This window comes from Protopterus annectens, chromosome 12.part0 (genome assembly GCF_019279795.1).
Source record: "Protopterus annectens isolate FY-2018-M chromosome 12.part0, PAN1.0, whole genome shotgun sequence".
In the NCBI taxonomy this organism is placed as follows: domain Eukaryota; kingdom Metazoa; phylum Chordata; order Ceratodontiformes; family Protopteridae; genus Protopterus; species Protopterus annectens.
This window is the reverse complement of record NC_056746.1, coordinates 207371186-207394411: the sequence shown is the minus strand read 5'-3', so window position 1 is coordinate 207394411 and position 23226 is coordinate 207371186. Positions and strand designations below refer to the sequence as shown.

Sequence of the window (23226 nt, the reverse complement as noted above, 5' to 3'; positions counted from 1 at the left end):
ACTTATCAGCCCTTGGGTATCGCTGTTTACTTCAGAAAAGTTGATGCCTAACAGGAGAGGTCACAGCACAGAACCCTGGGTGACTCCACAGGTAACTTTTTTTTTTTTTTTGTGAAGGTAACTTCCCCAATTTTGATTTCCTGCATCCTGTCTGTGAGATTTAATGTAAATTAATCATTAGTTTTTTGCCAAACTGTTAATTTAAAAGCTTGGCAGTTACATAATTAATTTACAGTTATTTACTCTATGCTTCTCCAGCATAATTAGGGCTGGAACCCCAGAGTGACATTATTTATTTGTTTTATTTTATTGGCTTTTCTTGACCGGGAAGGTCCACTGGACAAAAAAAAAAAATTTCAATGGAAGTCCGGGGAGAAAAGCTCCATAGTTATACAAACAGCAAAAGCAAAATATTATACAGTTAATAATACAGATCTGGGGAGAAAGGCTCCACAGTTACAACAAAAATAATATCACAGAACAACATAAATGCAGAACATATGTTATACAAGTTAATATACAGGCATCATATTACAGGTAAGCTATATTATAGAGAATAGGCACAAAGTAATGGACAGTAATAAAGTATTTCCAGTCAGTGGAGTAGATTGTGAATCAGAGGTGTTAGGAAGGCAGGATTCATTGTTGAAATAAGTTATGGGGTTAAGGGGGCTTACATTGTATTTCACACGTACAGCTTGGATTTTGTAAAAAGTAGATTTTTAGTGCAAATTTAAACAAAGCAGAAAGCTACGAAGAACCACACTAGGGACACCCCTTAGTGCAAAATCAGATTTATTAAACACAAACGCTCCAGAACCATACGTTTTCGTCCAGAAGACTTCATCAGATGAATTAGAAAAGACACACAGTCCTTTTATACTAGTACAAAAGGTTCAAATCCACCAATGATCAGCCATCAATTAAAACCAATTCAATGTAAAAAGATACTGTCACCCTATTTCAAGTAATGATAGTTTAATATCGGTCATCAAACAGGGTATGGCACACTTAGCCAATGTTAAATATTATATATAAAATCCTATTACATGTAAAATACAAAAAAATACACAAAAAGAATACACAAAAATGAATTAGTAAAAGAATACTTAAAAACAACAACAACAAAAAAAAAACGAATGATCAGTTGTATAATTTAATACCAACACGTAAAATAGGGAAATGTCTCCATCTAGTGGTCACAAAGGAAAACTACACTTGCAGAGTAGAATCCTAGTCTCCTGTATATAAAATTCAAATAATATTGTTCTACATACAATCAGCAAAAAGGCATACTAAAGGAAGAACAATCTAGTATCTTAATAAATATACATAGTCAAAGCCAAGCTCTTATAAAAAAGAAACTAATGTATTAAAATGTGTCTCATTGTCATAGAACTGGTAATTTTGCCGCCCTTAATTTTAAAAGAGGGACTGATTTGAACCTTTTATACTGGTATAAAAGGACTGTGCATCTTTTCTAATTTATCTGATGAAGTCTTTTGGACAAAAACGTATGTTTTTGGAGCGTTTGTGTTTAGGGCATCCCTAGTGTGTGTTTTTTTGTAGCCGTCTGCTTTGTTTAAATTTGTTGTTGGTTTCGTGTGCTGAAGGCTGCTTCCCATTTTTTGAATTGTTCATTGGAGGTTTTTAGTGCAGCTTTAAAGGACTTCAGGGAGTCTAGTTGGGTAATGGAAGAGGGAAGAGTACTCCATAGTTTGGCTATGTTGTATGAGTACAGGCATTGTCCTGCTCTCTTGTTGGGTTTAGCTACGCTTAAAAGGGTTCTCCCTGAAGAACTGAGGGATCTAGTAGGGGTGTATGTGTGCAAGATGGATTGGAGAGCTGCGCAGTTATCGGGATGGAAGAGTAATTTATGAGCAGCAGTTAGTTGAGTTAAACTGGAGATAGTGGTTAAATTGTAGCCAGGATAGGTCTGAGAGAGCGTTGTAGTGGTGTGAGCTGTTCGACAAGTTAGTTGCAAATTTTGCCATCTTATAGTAGCATTGTTGTAGCTTATTGCTGAGGAATTTATGGAGGTTGGTAAAAATGGGTCTCCCGTATGTGAAGGATGGAATAAGCAGGGTGTTAGCTAATTTGATCCTAGTTTGTTTTTCAAGGTAAAGTTTGTGTCAGTATAATTTGCCCAGTTTGAAATGGGTTTTCTTTACTGTGTTGAGGATGTGTTGTTCAAAGGCGAGTTTGTCAATAGTAATTCCTAGAAGTTTTGCAGATTGTGCCTGTTCAATTTCAGTTTTGTTATGGGAGAAAATTTTGAATTCTGTATTTGGAGGTTCCTACCTGTCCATGAATATTAATGTGTAGACACTTCTCACTACATTTTGTTCCATGTTGGAAGCTATCTTTAAAACTTTATATTGTTTTATCTTTAAAACTTTATATTGTTTTATCTTTAAAACTTTATATTGTTTTAAAGGGTGCAGAACAGACTACTTTTCACACCCAAGTGTTTACATGCATCGTATGCTTGCTAACACTTGTATGTGTGAAAAGAAAAGCATATTTTGCACCTTTAAACGTGATCTCTACACTAAGAAAATTATTCAGCTATAAAAATTGTCTTTTACATTCTCTGCATTATTCACCTATAAAAATTGTCTTTTAAAGTCTGTGTATAATATGATCAGTACACATCTACATTCCCCAGCAGCCAAAGATCACATTATATTAACTTTGACTTGCCTTTTTCCACCTTCATCTTATTAAGCCTAACTATGTTACAATTAAGAAAGTATACTTTCTTGCAGTCCGCAATTAAAGTACATCTGACTGCATGCTGTATAGAACTGTTTTACAAAATAACCTGCAGTATACTTCAGGAAATGTTTTACAAATATTACGAACAAAAGCTGTTTTACTTAGGTTCATAGGTAGGTACTAGGCTATCTGCCCAAGGGCCTATGTAAGCCTAGCCAACAAGGTTCCCTGGCTTACGCCACCCAAGAAATTTATTTTCCTGTGCCACTGTTGAGCAGAGACACAGAAGTGATCCCCGGGGTGCATTTCCTATTTCCCATCCAGTCATCAAGATTTTTCTTGAGTGCTAATGAAGAACTTTGCTTGACATAGATGGGTAGCCTGTTCCAGTGTATGGGAAGTCTCTGGGACAGGAATCTATCCCTCCAGCATGTCCTGTTTATTGTGGTGACAAGGTTTTAGGTCCCTAGAGCGTGTAGCTCGGAGGGATTAGGATTTCTTTAGGTGTAGCATGTCCAACAGCTCTGGGTTTGACATAGCTTTATATGTTAGGCAGTGATCACCTCGGCGTAGGCGATATGCTACGGAGTAAAGCTGGAGTTTTTTGAGGCGGTCAGTGTAGGGCATTTGTTTGAGGCCAGTAATCCTCTTTGTGAGGTACTTCTGTGGCCTTTACAGCTGCTGCAGATGTCTTGTGAGGTGCATTCCAAAAGGGGAGTTGTACTCTATAATGGGTCTAATGAGTGTCGAGTAGAGGGGAACAATGACCTCTTTTTTTTTTCTAGATAAGAACCCTTTTATGATGAGGTGTGCCATGTAGAAGGACGTCCTGACTACTGTGGCGATGTGACTATCAAAGGAGAGACTACTGTATACCCTGGCTCCCAAGGTCTCTTATCACACATTTGGTGTTAAGTAGATTGCTGCCTATGTGGTAGTTCAGGGGTACAGAGTTTGTACCAAAGGGGATGACACTGCACTTTTTGGCATTGAGCTTGAGGCCATGGCTCTGACACCAGGCATTTGTCTCAGCGAGGCCCTTCTGTAGGATGTCCACATCATTTGATGACTTGATTATGGCTCCTAGTTTGCAGTCATCTGTGAACTTCATTAGCCAGAGGCCTTCTGTATTAGCCTGTACTTCAGAGAAGTAGATACCAAACAGGAGAGGTCCCAGGACGGAACCGTGTGGTACTCTGCTTGTCACTGCTTTGAGGTCAGATTTGGAGTCTGCAACTTTTACAGTGTGGGTTCTGTCAGTGAGCCAGATGGCAACCCATCTTGTGACATAGGGATTTAAACCTAGTTTAGTGAGTTTAGCTATAATTCCAGAATGGGGGATGGTGTTGAAAGCCTTGGCGAGGTCATGATAGGCTGTGTGAACTACCTTACCCTCATCTACGGCTTTGGTGACTGCCTCAAAGAAGTCGATCAGGTTCAGGAGGCATGATTTACCTTTCACAAACCCGAACTGGGTGGGATCCAGAGTTTGGAGGTTACCAATGTCTTTGTTTATGAGTTCCATGATGATACGTTCCATGCCCTTGCAGACCAGGCTCGTCAGGCTAATAGGTCGATAATTCCCGGGATCAGTGGTGGCTCCCCCTTTGTGGAGTGGGATAACTGTTGCTGTGTGCCATTCAGTGGGCACAAAGCCTGCTGCGAGGCTATTATTGAACATGGTGCTTAAGTGGGAAGCCAGTTTGTTCTGAAGTTCATGTAAAACGCAGCCTAGGATGTTGTCCAGTCCCATAGATGCTGTGTTTTTGGCATTAGAGAGTGCAGCATTTACCTGCGTAGTTGTGATAATAGGGACTCTGCATTCTTCCTGTATAGATATGGGCCCTTTAGAGGGTGGGGGGGGGGGTAAAGTTAGCACTGAACTTATCTGCCAGGATGTTGGCAATATCAGTTGGTTCTCTAATTTTCGTGCCTTTGTGCTGTAACTCAGAGCATATCTGGGTGTTGCCATCGAGATTCTTGACATAGCTATAGAATGCATTGTAGTTGTCCTTAGAATTAGTTTTCATATCTAGCTTTGGAGGATCTTATAAGGGATCTCCGCTTCTTACTGAGGCAGACCAGGGAGCTCCTCCACTCATGGGATTATACTTTCTTTTGCAACAGTTTTTTTCCTTCTGTTGTACAGTTTGTTTATGTCAGGGGACCACCAAATTGGCTTCCTTTTTTTGGAGGATAGCGTCTTGGTTCTGTTTGGGATAGCACGATCCATGCACTCGTGTAAGTGCTTATGGAGTTCATTTGTGTAGGATTCAGCAGTTGTAACTGTATTGTCCATCTGCATGGATGTCATGAAGTTCACCACTTCTGTCTTATGAAGCATGAAGTTGGCTTTGCTGTTTCCTCTTCCATGACGTTGGGTCGTCAGGGGTATAAAACATGCAGCTGATGCCATTTTCTTTAGTCTTTCTTGGCGCACGGTGCTCGAAGCAGAAGCATTTCGCAAGTGCCGGTCGGCCGACTACTGAAATATTCGAGTTTGAGTTTCAGAACCGAAGTCTTCACTAAAGCTAAGTACCCTGTTGAGGAAACTTTTTTCTTGCTTTTTACCGATGTCAGAAAAAGTTAATAATTGTATTTTACATTAAGAAGGTTTGTGGTCTGCACTCTTGTGGGAGAAGAGGCTGGACTCTGCCCTTCTGAGCTGGGAATTTCTGGTTAAAGGTTTATAGTGCCTGAATATTTGAACTGTATCTTATTGAAATTGGTACACCTTGTTTGCTGTAGCATAGACTAGATCCAGGCCTGCTGAATCTAGCTTTGTTTATATGCCTGTTGTTTGTTTGCTTGTTATTTCCCTGGAACGCTAATTCCACCTAATACGCGGCTTCTCAGCGCTTCTGTGGATCACTAGTGATATCTGCATTGCTTACTGTACTTATTTCCTTGTTTCACTTGAAAGAAAGTTACTGTTTGTCGTTTTTACATTTAAGTTACCTGTAACACATTGCACTTAAGTTACCTGGCACTTGCTCACTAAAGCAATTATATAAGTCAGCACTAAAAATTAAAAGCACTACACCCTCACTCCCCACTGGCCCTGGTTTTCAATTAAGGAATTCCCAATATTATTCTAGCATGTCCAAAGGTCAGTTGTCAATCTCCTCTCCGGTCCAGCTGGTGAATCTGGGAATCTTGAGGCAATGTTACAACTGCCTCATGTACACAGACAACCCTCTCCTCCTCCCATCAAATTCCAACACATGTGAGAGATGCAACCATATAGCCAAACTGGAGGCTAAGCTCTCTCAACTCAGTACTGGCATAACCAGTCAGGAGGAGAAGGAAACCACACTCACTACAATTCTAGTCTCACATAGACCTACCACGACAGCAAACCAAACACATAATCACACAAAAACATACTCGGAGGCTCTAAATAAAGATCTGCCGAAGCAGCAGAGACCTCCAAAGCAGACACCCAAGCAGCCGCTACCCCAAAACAAAACACGTGCAACACATCTCGCAAAGCCAGTGTGCCAAACAGTCACAACCCTTAAGACTAAACAACACACCTGATACACTTGTAATAGGTGACTCTATCGTCAGGCACACTGACGTCCCGCTCACCAGGCTGAACAAGGAGAGGGTCATGGTGAGCAGCCTGTCGGGCGCTAGGATCCGCCACATAACACAAGCACTCAGGTCACTCCAAGGCAAGTACAAATATGACACCATCATTGTCCATGCTGGTGTGAATGACCTGAGACATACCTCCCTGGATTACATGAAAAAAGACATAAAGGAGCTCTCTGAGCATGTAGCCCAGGCCGGTATGACCCTGACCTTGAGTAGCATCTTACCCTCACCAAGAATGATGCCACAATATGAAGACAAGATGATCAATTTCAACAATTGGCTTAAGTACTGGTGTCATTCAAAGGGGATCCAATGCCTGTCAGCTTGGGATGATATGCTCGACAAGCCACGATACTTCGCTAGGGACGGCTTGCACCTGTCACCCCTGGGCTTTCGGATATTGGCAAAGGCTCTTGCTACCCCCATAGTGCCTTTTTTAGGCAAGGCTCAAAAGACAAACCCACCTCCATAGGTATCACAAGGGATAAGAAACTAAGAGTAATGCTACTCAACGCCAGAAATCTAAACCTCAAGATGCACGCACTCGAAACTCTCCTTAGCATGGAGAACATCGATATCTGTGCAGTAACAGAAACCTGGTTCAAGGCTCCCGAGAGCACCCCAGCACTACCAGGTTATACCTCATACCATGCTTTTCGCCCCAAAACTTGGACCGAACCACAAAAGGAGGGGAGTATCGATATTCATCAAAGATACCCACACCTCCAGGTTGGTGGCAAAGCACGAAGCATCAGAGACTATCCATGTGCAACTAACAGTGGGTAAAACTGCCTTCCAGTTTATAGCCTGCTACAGACCACCCTCCCAAACCCAGGAACCCCACTCGGCCTTCCTGAGAACACTGGAAAATATGAAGGTCTCTCCAAACACCATTATATTGGGCGACTTCAACTACCCAAACATAGACTGGGAGCATTACTCTAGCTCCAACACCCTAGCCCAAAGGTTCCTAGAATTTATAAACTCAAATGCTATGGAACAACTTGTTACCACTCCCACAAGAGGGAAAACATACTGGACCTGATCATCACCAACATGGGGACTCTATGCTCCAGACCAGAAGTGTATCCCTCACTGGTAAGATCAGACCATAAACTAATCTCACTGGATATTCACATCCCGACCCCACCCCCTGCCCAGAAAACCACAGTGAAAAACTTCTCTAAAGCAAATTTCACACTCCTCAAAACTGAGGTGGAATCCTTCAAAGCCCCCAGGCCTGTGGAAAATATGGCCCAGACCGCAGAATCCTTTATAAACGCATTCTATGAACACCTTCAGGAATGCATGGATCATGCGATCCCAAATAAAACCAAGACCCAATCCTCCAAAGGCAGACGTCCTGTCTGGTGGACCCCAGCCATAAACAAACTATACAATAGAAGGAGGAAGCTACTAAATGACAGAGCAAAATCCCAAAAAGGGAAGGCATCACTGATCAGTATTAGCAAAAAACTACGGGCTCACATAAAATTGTCTAAGGCCAGCTTCGAGAGAAAAATTGCACAGGACACTAAGGATAATCACAAGGCTTTCTTTAGTTATGTTAGGAACCTGGGTGGTAATTCCCAGATATGCTCAGAATTAGTCCAAAATGACAAAAAATACACCGAACCCACAGACATTGCCAACATCCTAGCTGACAGGTTCAGCGCAAACTTCTCCCCTCCCCACCAAAAGGGCAAATATCTATCCCAGCAGAGTGCTGCGAACCCTGACATCTCAGATGCTCAGGTAAGAGCCGCCCTCTCCAAAGCAAAAAACACAGCATCAATGGGACCAGATGGTGTCCCGGGCTGCGTCCTACATGAACTCCAAGAAGAGCTAAACCCAAACATAAAACTACTGTTCAATCTCAGCCTTACTACAGGATATGTGCCCAAAGAGTGGCGTACAGCAACAGTGGTCCCTCTCCATAAAGGTGGTGCCTCAACGGATCCTGGAAACTATCGCCCCATAAGCCTGACTAGCTTGGTCTGCAAAGCTATGGAAAAGATCATCATGGACCTCATAAATAAAGATATTGGGGACCTACAAACACTGGATCCTACCCAGTTCGGCTTTGTTAAGGGCAGATCCTGCCTCTTAAACCTGGTTGATTTCTTTGAAACAGTCACCAAGGCCGTTGACGAGGGGAAGGTGGTCCACACAGCCTACCTGGACCTCGCAAAAGCCTTCGATACAATACCCCTCTCGGGGCATTATAGATAAGCTCACCAGCTTAAATATAAAACCCTATGTCACTAGATGGATTGCAAACTGGCTCAAGGACAGAACCCACATGGTTAGAATTGCTGGAGCCATGTCAGACTCCAAACCAGTTACAAGTGGTGTCCCACAAGGCTCAGTCCTGGGACCTCTCTTGTTCGGTATATATTTCTCGGAGGTACAGGCCAACACGGAAGGACTGTGGCTGACCAGGTTCGCAGATGACTGCAAACTGGGCGCCATAATCGACTCTCCAGCCGACACAAGCATCCTCCAAAAGGGCCTCATAGAAACAGACAACTGGTGCAAGAGCCATGGCCTCAAGCTAAATGCCAAAATGTATAGTCATCCCTTTGGCAAAACAAAGTGCCCACAAATTACCACATAGGTGGTAATCCATTAAGTACAGAAGAAGTAATTAGGGACCTGGGGACCCAAGTTGATAGCAATCTCTCATTTGACAACCACGTGGCCAAAGTGGCTAGAAAAACATTTTATATAGCCCACCTAATCATGAAGGGATTCACATCTAGATCAGGGAGGTCATCGTGCCTCTTTACTCATCCCTCATCAGGCCCATAATTGAGTACAATGCCCCTTTTGGGATGTACCTTACCAGACACCTGCAGCAACTGGAAAGACCCCAAAAGTACCTCACCAAGAGGATCAAAGGGCTCAGACAGATGCCATATGCTGCCCGGTTAAAGAAACTCCAGCTCTACTCAGTGGCATACCACCTGTTCAGAGGCGATCTGTGCCTGACGTATAAAGCCATGTCCAACCCGGAATTAATGGACATGCTGCACCTCAGAAAATCCAAATCCCATCGAGCTATGCGCTCGAGAGACTTGAACCTCAGCACTGAAATAAATAGGACATGCTGGAGGGACAGATTCATAACCCAGAGGCTCCCTTCACTCTGGAATAAAATCCCAGTCCAGGTTAGGCAGAGTCCCTCATTGACTCTCTTCAAGAGGAATCTTGATGAGTGGATGGGAGATCGTAGGTTTACCCCGGGTATCACTTCTGTGTCACTGTTAGAGGCACAGTATACTAACCTCGAAAAAGGGCATAGCAAAATAAATTTAAAATGGGTGGCGAAAGCCAAACACATTCTGGCTAGGCTTATAAATGCCCTAGGGCAGATAGCCTAGTATGAACCTGTGAACTTATGGGAAGCAAATACCTCATAAGGATTTTCATTTGTACTGTATTCCTTGCCTGGCTGTCAGTTTTGTGCTAGAGTTAACCAACGCACTATTAAGCGTCTGTATATTTTTGCATCAAAGTATTTTGGAAACAGATTCAGCTACCCAGAAATTTCGTTGGATAGCAATCCGACTACTGGAGTACATAAAAAACGCAAAGTAAAGGACAGCGAAAGGCAGTCGAGATCCAAAACTGATGACGAAGCTTCTCCTAAGCCAGTCGCCGGTTCGCCTGTACTCAGTGAGGTGCTTTCGCAGCCCCTGATACCTGATATCTGCTACCTTCGAGTCGCAGGCCTCTACCAACACCCATGTGTAGTCCGGCATGCCGCAAGATACTCAAGGTATTGGACCGATGGATGCATCTCCCTCTGATGGGTCTGGAGCCGCTGAGCAGGCACCGGCTTCTGAGGGTGTATTCAGACCTCAACATTTATATATCAAACCGATGACAGCTGCAAAACCAAAGACAAAGGCAACTTCTAAAACTAAAAAAAACTGACGCATGAGACACGTGCACAGGCCTCTATGCCTAAAAAGCAGATGATCAAAATGGTTGAAGACCTTATTACCTTGATCAGGGGTACCCATCCCCCTCCAGATAAGAGGTCTAGGCAAAACACTGATTATGAATCTTCAGATCAGGTTTCTTTTTTTCCTGATTCCTCTTCTGATCAGGAATTATCTATACCCTCCGTATGAGGATTCTGATGCTGAGGAGTCTATTCCATCTGCATCTCCTCCAGAGGATTATTCATTTGGCGAAACCTTGCATACTTTGAGGGAGAATTTTCACTGGGAGAGTCTAGACTTCTCAGAATCAAAAAAGAGGCTCAGGGATTTCCTTCTTCTCCCCCAGCACAAGCCTTTAGCCATTCCTCCTGTTTTAGACATTGTGGATGATGTGTTTTCGGAGTCAAGCTTGACCCCTGACTCCTTGCCTCCGGCTCCCAGTAAGCCTGACATATATTACAGGGTCCCTGACTCGCATAAATTTTTATTTAGAAACCCTGCTGCTGATCCTGAAACTATTTCACAGGGTCCAAAGGGAGTTAAGGCCTCAACAGCAAAAAATCCTACCCCCTCTGACAGAGATTCAAGGGCACTAGACAGATGGGGGAAAAAAGGCTTATACATCTGCAACCTTGGCAGTCAGGACCTTAAACTGTCAATTTCATATGCTTAAGTACCAACAACATGTTATGGGATTGCTGAAACAGAAAATGATGTTAATTTCAGAATGTGCAGAAAGTAAAGAATTGCATGAATTATTGCATGCAGCTGAACAAGTTGGAAAGCATACTTTGCAATGTGGTTTTGATTCCTTAGAGGCCTCCTGCAGGGCCGCAGTTACTGGATCTGTGATTAGGAGGCATGCCTGGTTAAAGGAACAAAATTTGCCTGATCTTGTTAAAGCTAAATTGCTAGATGCACCTTTACAGCATGATTCTTTGTTTGGTATTAAGGCAGAAGAGGTTTTAAAGAAAATGGAAGACAAAGCCAAGTCTATGCAAACTGTTAAAGACTTCTTACAAGTGCAGCCACCAAGATTCAGTAGACACTGGCCTACAAAAAATTGGTCCTTTCCTGTGTCAGACAGAGCTCAAAGGGGCAAATCCAGACGCCCAAAGGGTTCCAGATACCAGGCGCAAGATTCATACAGGTCAAAGCAATGTGGCACATCTACCTCCAAATCAGGGGGAGATGAAGCGCAAACCTACAGAAAACAGTCCCAATGACTTCCCTCTGCGTACACCAAGCACTTAACTTTTGACAGCACCCTTAGGGGGAAAATTAGCACTTTTTGCTCAAAATTGGCAGTTAATAACCCAGGACAAGTGGGTACTAAATATCGTATCACAGGGATACAGATTCCATTTCCACACTCTACCAATGGCAAACGGTTGGCCAGATCTGCCCAAAAATCAATGGGCAGAGGCACAGAAACAGGTTGCGTCCCTCATGGATATGGGGGCCATTCAACCAGTTCCAGAACAGGAAAAAGGACAAGGTTTTTACTCGACTGTTTCTGGTGCCCAGAAAGGACAAGGCCTGGCGGCCAATACTGGATTTATCAATTTTGAACACATACCTGGACATTCCAAAATTCAAAATGCTGACTTTGCAGCAGCTTCTGCCTATGCTGGGCAAGAATGCTTGGCTGGTGACATTAGACCTAAAAGAGGTATACCTGCATGTCCCAATAAGACAGTCATGCAGAAGATACCTCAGATTCAAGGCTGGCTTAATGCATTACCAATTCTCTGTACTGCCCTTTGGCTTATCTACTGCGCCCAGGGTCTTTACAAAGTGCCTGGCACCAGTAATTGCATTTTGCAGACAAAGAAGTATACAAATATATCTTTACTTGGACGACTGTCTCATTCAAGCAGAGAACAAGGACACTCTTATTCGACAACCTGGCATTTATGAAAAGGCTTCTAACATGCCTAGGGTACACAATAAACGAAAAGAAATCACAACTGGTACCCTCTCAAAAGATAACATTCCTGGGTGCAAGCTTGAATACAACTGCCCAGATTACTTACCTTACGCCAGACAAAGGCAACTGACTACTTACTTCAAACTGATGGCAACAAAACTCCAGTCTTCTGCAAGACAAATTCTGCAGGCTTTGGGCTTCATGGCATTGTGCATCCTACTAATTCCAAATGCAAGACTGCATATGGGGAAACTTCAATGGTACCTAAAAAGTTTATGGAGTCAACATTCACACAGTCTGGAAACAATGATTCCTCTCATTTCCTGCCTGCAACAGGAGTTTGTATGGTGGGCAAAGGCCTGTCACCAAAACATGGGATGGCCCTTCACTCTACCCACTACCAGCCAAACCTTAACAACATACGCATCAGATTATGCCTGGGGGGCCCACATGGCAGGAAGATGCATTCAGGGCATATGGGCACCAAAACAAATGCATCTACATATTAACCAGAAAGAGATGCTAGCTGTTCAAAATGCCCTAACAGCCTTCAAGGACTTACTTCATTAACTACTGATAAAGACAGACAACACCACAGTCATGTGGTATATAAACAAGCAAGGGGGCACACACTTATACCCCCTTTGCAGATTAGCCATGGCACTGTGGGACACAGCTTTGACCTACCAAATACATCTTCCAGCTCAATTCCTGCTAGGAAAACAAAACACTCTGGCAGATGATTTAAGCAGAAACCTTATGGATCCACACGAGTGGAAACTAAATCCACAAGTCTTCAGCATGATAACAGAGAAATGGGGGAGCCCAGACATAGATCTCTCTGCTTCTTCTCAAAATTATCAATTGAAAAAATTCTGCTCAAGGACTTACCACAGACAAGCATGGAAAGTGGACGCCCTATCCTTCAGTTGGAAAAAACTATCAGTTTACGCCTTTCCTCCTCTCCCTCTTCTACCCAAGGTCCTCCTAAAAGTCAGACAAGAGAAGCCAAAGATGATATTAATTGCCCCGGACTGGCCCTGTCAATACTGGTACCCAATCTGAAGAAACTTGTCTCTATACCCAGCTTGGACCTTGCCTCAAAGACCACATCTACTGCCCCAGCAAAACAATCAGATCCTGCACAATCAACTACAGACTCTAAACCTGGCAGCATGGCTAATCATGTAATCATACAAACAACACCTCTCAGTAAAGCTGTGATGGATGCCATTTTGGAAGCCAGAAGGCCTAGTACTAGAAAATCTTATGCTGACAAGTGGAAGAGATTCTGTGCTTGGAATCAAGCACAAGGAACTGATACAGCAGAACCAAATATTCCTCAGATATTACAATACTTAACTGAGATGCCGGACAAAGGCCTATCTTTCTCATCATTCAAAATCCATGCCTCTGGCATTTCGGCTCATTACAGCACAGAGCCACCAATCTTTTCTCATGCTTTACTAAAGCAGTATCTTAGAGGAGCCAAAAATGTAAGGCCCCGTAGAAGATCACCATTACCTGCATGGGACCTCAATTATGTGTTGGAAAAGCTCACCCTGCCTCCATTTGAACCAGCTGCTACTGCTAATATAAAGTTCTTATCATGGAAGACAGCTCTGTTACTAGCAATTACCTCAGCAAGAAGAGTTTCAGAGCTACAGGCCCTCATGGCTGTAGAGCCTTTTATCATATTTTACCCGGAGAGGGTGTCTCTGAGGACAAATCCTACTTTTATGCCTAAGGTGGCTTCCAATGTGGCTCTTAACCAAACAATCTGCCAACTTTTTATCCAAATCTGCAGAACAAAGGGGAGAGAATTCTGCATTCCTTGGATGTACACAGACAGCTAAGATTCTACTTGAGCAGGACTAAAGCTCTAAGAAAAACTGAGCAATTCCTAGTGCCATATGCTGCAGGATCAGAAGGAAAGGCTATTTCAAAGCAGACAGTTTCAAAGTGGATAAGCCACTGCATCCGTTTCTGCTACTTACACCATGGTAAACCTGTGCCCAAGGGCATTAGGTCTCATTCCACCAGAACTGCAGCAGCCTTTCTCAGAGGAGTACCAACCAAAGATATTCTAGAGGCTGCTACTTGGAGTTCTGTTCACACCTTTACAAAACATTACCATTTGCGTCTCTATGTCCAGGGCAGGCTTTGCCACTGCAGTGCTGCAGGGCCTTATAGCCGCACCAAATGCTGTTTAGCTCCAGCCTCCCAACCATAGCTTTGGGATTCTACCCAAATGTAATGACTGCAACAGTGAAACACGAAGAACATAGTACAGTTGTGTACACTTACCATAAATGTAGATGTTCGAGTGTATTCAATGTTGCAGTCCAGGTTATCCTCCCACCATCCCCCTGTCATTCTGAAGTTTATCTTTCCTTCACTATCTTCTACAACCTATGTGGTGTATTTGCTTGTAGATGAAGGTAAAGTTTATATTGATGCATGTATTTATATATATATATATATATATATATATATGTCTATTATATATATATATATATATATATATATATATATATATATCTGTATATTTATATATATATATATATATATATATATATATATATATAATTTATATATATATATATATATATTTATTTATTTATATATATATATATATATATATATATATATATATATATTTATTTATTATATATTGAGTGCCTCGAGTGAGTGCATTTTGAGATTTAGACTTCTAGCATTACCCTCAGTTTTTGCTTGCCTGTTATTGTTACAGTGCTGAATTTGTTATTTGATCCTTGCCTATAAAAGTCACTATAGGGGCAGCAAGAGCCTTAGCCAGTATCCAGAATCTCAGGGGTGACAGGTGCAGGCCATCTGTGGCAAAGCATTGTGGTCTGTCGACCATGTCATCCCAAGCAGACAGATACTGGATCCCCTTAGAATGACACCAGAAGCGTAGCCAATTGTTGAAGTCAATCATTTTCTCCTTGTACTGCAGTATCCTTTGGGGCAATGGCAGAATGCTACTCAGGGCTAGGGTCATACCTGCCTGGGCTACAAGATCTGAGAGCTCTTCCATGTTTCTTTTCATGTAGTCCAGAGAGGTACGTCTCAGGTCATTCACACCAACTTGAACAATGACAGTCATATTTGTACTTCTTGTGGAGTGACCTGAGTGCGTGGGTTATGTGGTGGATCCTGGCACCCGACAGGCAGCTGACAGTAACCTTCTCTTTGTTTAGCCTGGTGAGTGGGACATCAGTGTTTCTGACTATAGAGTCACCTATGACTAGTGTGCTGGATACGTTGTTTTGCCTTATTGGCTGTGGTTGAGTGGCACACTGAGTCTGTGGGCTATGTGTCATTTGGGTTGTATTGGGGAATGGAGGTTGCTTGCATTTCTGCTTTGGAGGTCTCTGTTCCTTAGACAGATTATTATTGAGATCGTCTGCAAATGTTTTTGTGTTACTATGTGTGGATTTTGGTGATGTAGATTTAGTGAGACTATGTGATGAGTGTGGTGTGGTGCAAATGTTTACCTTCTCCTCATGACTGTCAGGTTCAGTCTTCAGTCCATTCCATGTCCTCCTAAATATTAATGGCATACACTGAGGTTCATGCTTTACAGTTCATTCATTTCTTGCAATACATTCACTTATTGCTTGTCTTACTGATCATTGTGATCTTTGGATACTGGTTTCTGATTCAAATTTAAGGTACTCCCATTTTGTCTGTTCAGCTCTTAGGCTCCTTTCTGTCACTTGGGCATTTTCCTTTGGGACAGTGGAGAAGTTTTTCACAGTCTGTCTGTCTTTAAGCTTTGCTACTGTCAGTAGCTTGAAAAGCAGATTCCCCTTTAGCTTGCTGGCTTATTCTTTGTTGACTTACCTTTTTGATTTTCTCTATAGCCTTTTGTTTGATCCTCCAGGAAAAAAAATCTGAAGGCAGCTATATGTAGCAACTTGTAACTCTCACCCACCCTTCAACATTCCCGGTTTCCTGGGACAAACTTGCTTCTCTGTTTTCCTTGTATAGCAAATATGACTTCAGTTTTTAATACTTTCCCTCATCTTCAGTTGTAGTAGGAGCTTCTCTTTCTGCTGGTATGCTTTCATCTTTACTGAAATGGATCTCAACTGTTTTTGATTACCTGATTTGCCACGTACACAAGATCCGCCCTCTCAGTTAAAGTTTGCTGTAGAGTGTCAGTCTAGTTGCTTATCTATACTTTCATAAAATTTATCCAGTCCACTCCTTCCATTTTCTCTGGAAGAGCAAAATTCTTAGATTTTCTGTTTGTCTGGTGGTCTTACTCTTCTTTTTTTTGGAACATTTCTTCTTGAGAATCCTCACATTAAGCCCGTTTTTCCTTCATTTCAGTCTCTTATTATTGCACTTCTATCAGCTCATCCGACTGGCTGCTACTTCTGTTATTTCTAGCCTTCTGGCACTTTACTTTATATTTTCTTCCAGCGTCCCACATAACTGCGAGCACATTTTATTTTTTTTCCTGTAAATTACAGGAAGCCATTTCCTGTACTAAAGCTGCAACTTGAACTGTTTTTTTTTTTTTTTTGCTAAATAGCTGGGTGGTTATTCCATGGCAATCATTTTTCTTCTTTCTTTGATGATTTTCCTTTCCTTTTTTCAAATTTCTTCTTTGCTGGCCTCTATTCAGTGTATTTACTTGCCAGTGACCACATTTTACCAGAATTTGTCACTTTTTCCAACTTTTTTAAAACAAATTCTCATTTTTCACATTGGGAGAGCTGTTATCAGCATATTATTCACTCTGACGTCATCTAAGAAGTTCATTGACTGCAGTTATTTATCCAGTTCAGTTATTTTATTTTTTTCTGTGTGTTTAGTCTTTAATATCTGCAAGCCCATATTTATTTTTTCTAATAAGTTAGCATAAACAGTTAATGAAGGACAAGACCTAACAAAGGAAACTAGAATTACTTTTATTTTCTAAGCCTGTGACATCCTTCGAGACTTCATTATCTGCAGGCTTAACAAAGCTCTGAAAGATATTTTTTTTGCACCATTCACAGAATCGATCGCAGAGGACTAATGAAAACAGTTCCACATTTAGTCATAGCGTCTCATTTAATAACTAGCTGGTGAAGGATTGGTGAAGATAAATAGTAAGAGATTGCTATGAAATATTTTCTTTCAGTGTTGGCCTACTTCCATTTATTTAAAGTTGCACTGCAACAGCAAAGAATAAAATTATGTAATTTTATTTTTACAGTGATTTTCTTGAAGAAACCCTTGCTTAAACTGTATTGTTAGTATTTCACACTGGTAGTTCATGTCTTGATGTTTTCCAGGTATTGGCAAGCATTTTAACTGTTGTGGTAATGGTTCAGACTTCTATTTTACTGTTTCTAGGAGCGGGATACCATATGGTGATTGTGAAGAATGCTCACTGTGATGTGGATGCAGTAACACAGCTCATAACTCATTATGTGCCAAATGCAAGCTTGGAGAGCAATGCTGGTGCAGAATTGTCATACATCCTACCCAAAGAGAGCACACACAGGTAACTGGAATTTCAGCATGCTGAACTAATTGGAAAAAGTACCCAGAATTGCTGCTTGTAAGACTGCTTAAATACTGCAGCAAAACTGTGTGTGTGTGTAGGTATAATAAACACACAAGATGTGGACTAAAGGATTTGAAAGCACACCTTGCAGGCAAACATGCTAAGTAATGAGAGTAGTGATTAATCAATCTTATACCTTTTAATGGTCATTTTTGCACTCTAGTACAGTAAGTCTCATTCTCAGAATTTCTTTCTTGTGTCATGTAGGTGTAATTTAGTGCACCAAATACATAAGTACCTTTCAGTTTTCCATTTGTTACCATTTTCCTATCACATATCCCAAAGGGCATATTTTATCTAATCAAAGCTTAGTCTATTTTCTGAAGGTAATCTGTCTCAGCTGCACACCTTGCAGATACAGATACCAGTTAACAAGTTGCATAAATTCAGGAGCACCCCTGAGGCCCATTAATGTGTTAAAAGTTTTAATCTTTCAGAGCTGTATATGGTATGTACCCTGCCTTTTAATGGCTGCTAAGCTTCTGCTTTTTCTAACTTTTATTGGAGGTTGGTTCCAAAACTCGACCACCTGTTCAGAAAACCATCTGATAGTCATTCTGTTCTTTAAAGGTTCGTATTAATTTATAGGGATTTTCCCTAATGCTTAGACCCATGTAGTCTGAAAGGGGCAGCATTATTTGACCTTATTTATACAGTTAATTATCCCCTTATTCTTGAATATGTTATCGAATAAATGTTAACTTCATACAGCCTTTCATTTTAAGGGACCATCTTTAGTCCTTGAATAGTTTTAGTTAATCTTTGTTGTATTCCTGGCTGTACAACTTTTTGTTTTGATGATGGGTACCACAGAGTACTGTTATATACTGGTGTCAGGGGTATTAAAGATGTATTAAACACATTTGTTTGTGCTTCTAGATTTTAAGAAGCACTTAATACTGCTTGCATTTTAGCTTTGTTCCTTTAGTAAGTGGGCCACATGCATATTATAATTGCTTTTTATATAGTCTTATGCCAAAGTCCTTAAATGTGTCAACATTTTGTTTGATTTTCATCCATTTCATAATTATATGTAATATTTTCTGTAGAGTGTATGTATTTTGTTGTATTTGTGCATATAGATAGTGTATTACTTGTAGTCCATTTAGTAAAGTTATTTAATGTTTTTTGTAGTAGTTGTGGTTTGGGGGGGGGTGCAAGAACAGAGTGATTGCTACTCATTATGCTGGGAAAAGTCATCAGTGTGTGGGGATGGACCATCAGTTTGGATATTATCTTGGTAGTGGCCCATGGCCTGGAGGGGTCAAATGGTGCTGGCTGACACCATGAGTCAAAGATTGTGCTCCCTTGCAGCATTTGGCTCCTTCAAGCAGTGTTGAAGCTATCTTCTGGGAGTAGGGTACTCTGGCCATTGGCTTGCTTGGTGCAGAGAATTCAATGCTGTCTGTGTTGTGTTCCCTTAAGCAGGTTAGTGGGAGTGGGCAGTAGATGCTTTCTCCACAAAATGTAAGAAGATTCCTTTACATAGTCTCCTGCATCCTTCACCCGATGGTAGAAAGGCTACCCAGCTGATTGTAGGGAATATTAGCATAAATGGGCTGGAACAGGAAGGGGGTGGATATTGTAGGAGAGGAAACTAATGAGTGGGGTACATCACTGATAAAGGCAGGTAAGTATTGGGATGTGGCAAGCAGCATAGTGCTCATGTAATAAGGTACTCAGATAAACATGTGGAAGTGAAATGGGCATGGGGTCAGGGAAAGAGAATGGGAGAAGTTCATAGTCATTGTGAATGACAAGTTTGAGATCTGGAGCTGCAGAAAGTTTGTACTTAACTAACATTTTATATCTAATGAATGTTTGTTTGAAAATCACATACTGCTTTTTGTCTTATTGAAACAATTTTTGTTACTGTCTTTCTTTCAGGTTCCAGGCTTTGTTCAGTGAGTTGGAGATAAGAAGAGATGCACTGGGCATTTCCAGTTATGGAGCTTCAGTAACTACAATGGAGGAGGTTTTTCTTAGGTAATATTAAAAGAGGTAGATAAATGTTGAAACTGGGATGGGCTTTAAACTCTGTTGCAAATAGTTTGATATCTTTTATTACAGTTAAATACATACCCTGAGTATAGATATATTCAGGAGCTCAAGTTGTGATATTGGATACTTTAACTTCAGGAAGTGGTTATCTGTAGCTTAAATGACTTCTGTTGTCTTTGTGGTGCAGAAGTTTAAAGCTGTGAATGCTACCCAGATAATGAGACTTTTCTCCTGGGTTCTGGAAGAGATGATGATGGAAGATCGGAGCAAGCAGTCAACACATTGTCACCCATCCAGGGGGGAGAGGGTTCATCTAGCTAGCTGCAGTGCTGGCACATACTGGAGAGAGAGGTGCTTGGCAAGCACTGTATGGACTGGGTGTGTGTGTCTTGGTTCTGCCAAGCTGCATCTGCACAGAATTTCCTGGAACATATGCAGGAGTGGATATGATAACAGTGGAAGTAAAAGCAGGCCCTCGTGTCTGCAAGTGTGAATGTCAGCCACTGAATGAGAGGAGGTCATAAAGACAGCAAAACAGAAAATCCCTCATTCTGCTCAGTGATTCTGCACCTGTGAATGGCTGTCACCATGGTGATTGCCATGACTGTACCCATCCATTTTTCATTCAGTGGTCAGCAGGAGTGAGGCATGAAGAAATAAACAAAAGAAAAACTTCTGGAAAGTGTGTGGTAAGTATGTGGGTACAAGCCAAGTTAAAAAAAAAAAAAGGCATTTGTCAGAGAATGGCTGTTTTCCACATGCATGCTACTGTCCAGTGTTATTAATACGAAATGACCTTCTCAAGGTATTTTGCCTTGGATGACCATAGGGAATACTTGATATCAGGTTTTTAATATATTTAAAACAATGAGTACAGTTCAAGTTTGTGATAAAATTAATGAAAGTTTTCAAAATCATTAGGATTTGTCCTTAGTAATTATGTTTATGATTTTGATGAGTTGGAATTCATTTGTCCTAGATTTTCAGCACATTTTTATAATTCTGTTGTGTTTGCATACTGTAAAAATGTATTGGACTCTGACAGTGATTTCTGGCATCTAATCTGAAAATATTGTAGTGGTACTTCAGCAGAGATGATAAAAACTAGCAGCAGCTAACAAGCTCCATTCTATAGTCTTGGGTTTTTTTCCCCTCATTCTCCATTATGTGCTGTGTAACTGTGTTAATCACAGTATTCTCATCTGAAGAAATATTTATGTAGGGTTTGAATTAGCAAGGTTGACGTTCGTCTTGCACAGTCACATTTCACTGGTTGTAAGAGACTTTAAGCATTGCCCACTGTCAATTTACCATATTTTCAGCACGGTAACTTTATCACCTGTAACTCATGTTAAAAATTGATTGCAGCCTTCAGATTTTGCTCAGCAGATTGTGTACCACAGCTGAAAACTGTTTAGTGTAGAGATGAACAAAGACTTTACAATAGTTACCTTGGTCTACAGTGTGTTTTTCCATATGGAAGATGTCTTTACTTCAAAGTCCATGCTTATTTTTCTTTAAGAGCTACTTGTACAGCTGTAGCCTGTGCCTGAAACTTAAACTACAGCTGTTCCTTAGCCTTGAAAAATAAGTGTTTACTATTTCTTAACCAATTTATTATCCATTGTGTTTCCTGTCTAGTATTTGATCAATGATATAGTAAAACTGTATGGACATATCCAGATATAGAACTACAAACTGTTTCCTGCATGTCTGAGAATGAGAAGAGCTTTTCATAACATTTCATTTGAAAAGTGAGGGTGAAATGCCCCTTAAGGAAACAATGTTGTGTATTATCCAGGAATGGTCTATATTTGTTATCTCATACAGCAAGTTTGAGTAATCAGCTTTTGAAACACTTGACAGTTACAGATGTTAAATGTAGTGGTTGATAATGTAGTGGTTGATAACTTGCCAATTAATATTTAATTGCGTCTCTTATAAGTTGGAGGTAGAGATGTGTTAAACAACTACTGGAGACTCTGCTTCATATTCAGGTATGCTGTATTTGCAGTAATTGACCCAGTTTGGAAATGATAACTTGCTGTATTAAGCCATGTTAAATCAAAGATCTGTTAACAGAAAATGACTTGCTAATCCTTCTGCATACATTTTGCAGCAAAAGCCTCTTGTTTCTTGCTCACTCCATAGAGGACCCAGTATGTTTCTCTCTCCCATACTTTACCCCTCTCTACCAGAAGCCAGTATCTTTGATACTTTGTTTTACTCTCAACAGACTCCAGCCTGTGCCCCTACTTACAGTACTCCTCCCACCGATGTCTGTCCATATATGTGAGTCTGTTTGTGTCTTTCTCTGTCTCACTGTTTTTCTCAACCCCCCTTTTTATAAGAAGGGGATATGGCTTCTTCCACTCAGGGCATGTGTAAGACTTTCTTCCCAGACTACCCCAAAACTGTTGTTCTTCATACCCCACTATGATCTGTAGGGGGCAGTATACCACATGACCCCCCCACCAGCTGACAGCTGTGGAGATGAGAATCATTGGCTAGCCAGATCCCACCTTGGCTGCCTCACAAATTCTTTGACATATGATTAATTTGACAGTATATCCCAACTGAGAGCCAGTATAGCGTTGTGATCACCTAACACTGCACAGTTTTCAATGGCATGAGCTGCTCTTCTAGAGTTATCAGTTTGGTTGTCAGTTGTAAGGCACTTCACATGGTATTGGGACAGATGTTGATGCAGTGCATTCCTTTTTCTGAACTATAATTTCTCTATGATGTTTTACTTTTTTTTCAATACTTTCTCATGCTTGACCGCATAGGTTCATAGGTAACTACTAGACTAGCTGCCCTTGTGGACCATTTTAAGCCTAGCCAACTTCCTTAGTGAAAATCATACCCTGTACCTTTTGTCTATGAGGTAAACATTTGCAACAGTCAGTTCAAGCCAATTAACACTGTTGGTTAATGTCATTTTTGTTTCTTCATAAATCCGTGTACCATTTCTGCTGCTGTGTGAATTCTTTATAGTGAGGCACCCCAAAGTGTTAATCAGGGTAGCCTTGATGTCATTGTGTTGATAGAGGCACACACAATTTCATTTAGGTGTGCATGTTTTGAAATGTGTTCTCTCCAATTCACCACATTGCTGATTGATCATGTAAGTCTGTCTTTTCAGTTTTGTTAATTAGGTCGGAGGACTACCATTTCAATTTCTAAAGTTTTCCTTTTAGTGATTGTGTGATTTGTTTCTGTCTTCCATGATTTGAGGCTGTTTGAAACTCATAAGAGGAAAAAAAGGTAAAATGGCTGATAAAACCGTACTTTATTCCATAAAAATATCAAAAAAAAAAAAAAAAAGTATTCCAGCTCTTAAATTTCTTCAGGCTGTGCATCATTATCAACCATAGGCAACATATATAATCATATTTATAATTAAAACAGCGTGGTATGTTTCAGTGAGCTAGTGC

The 23226-nt window shown here is 41.0% G+C and overlaps 1 protein-coding gene across 1 annotated transcript in view; it reads left to right on the top strand.

Annotated features, from left to right (window-relative positions):
* The window catches only part of ABCA3 (ATP binding cassette subfamily A member 3), a gene marked incomplete in the record, with an annotated part of 1818321 nt that overhangs the window by 813926 nt on the left and 981169 nt on the right, over window positions 1-23226 (top strand). The window contains 2 exon segments of the mRNA XM_044089258.1: window positions 17575-17725; window positions 19676-19774. Of these exon segments, the coding sequence (XP_043945193.1) occupies window positions 17575-17725; window positions 19676-19774 (250 nt within the window).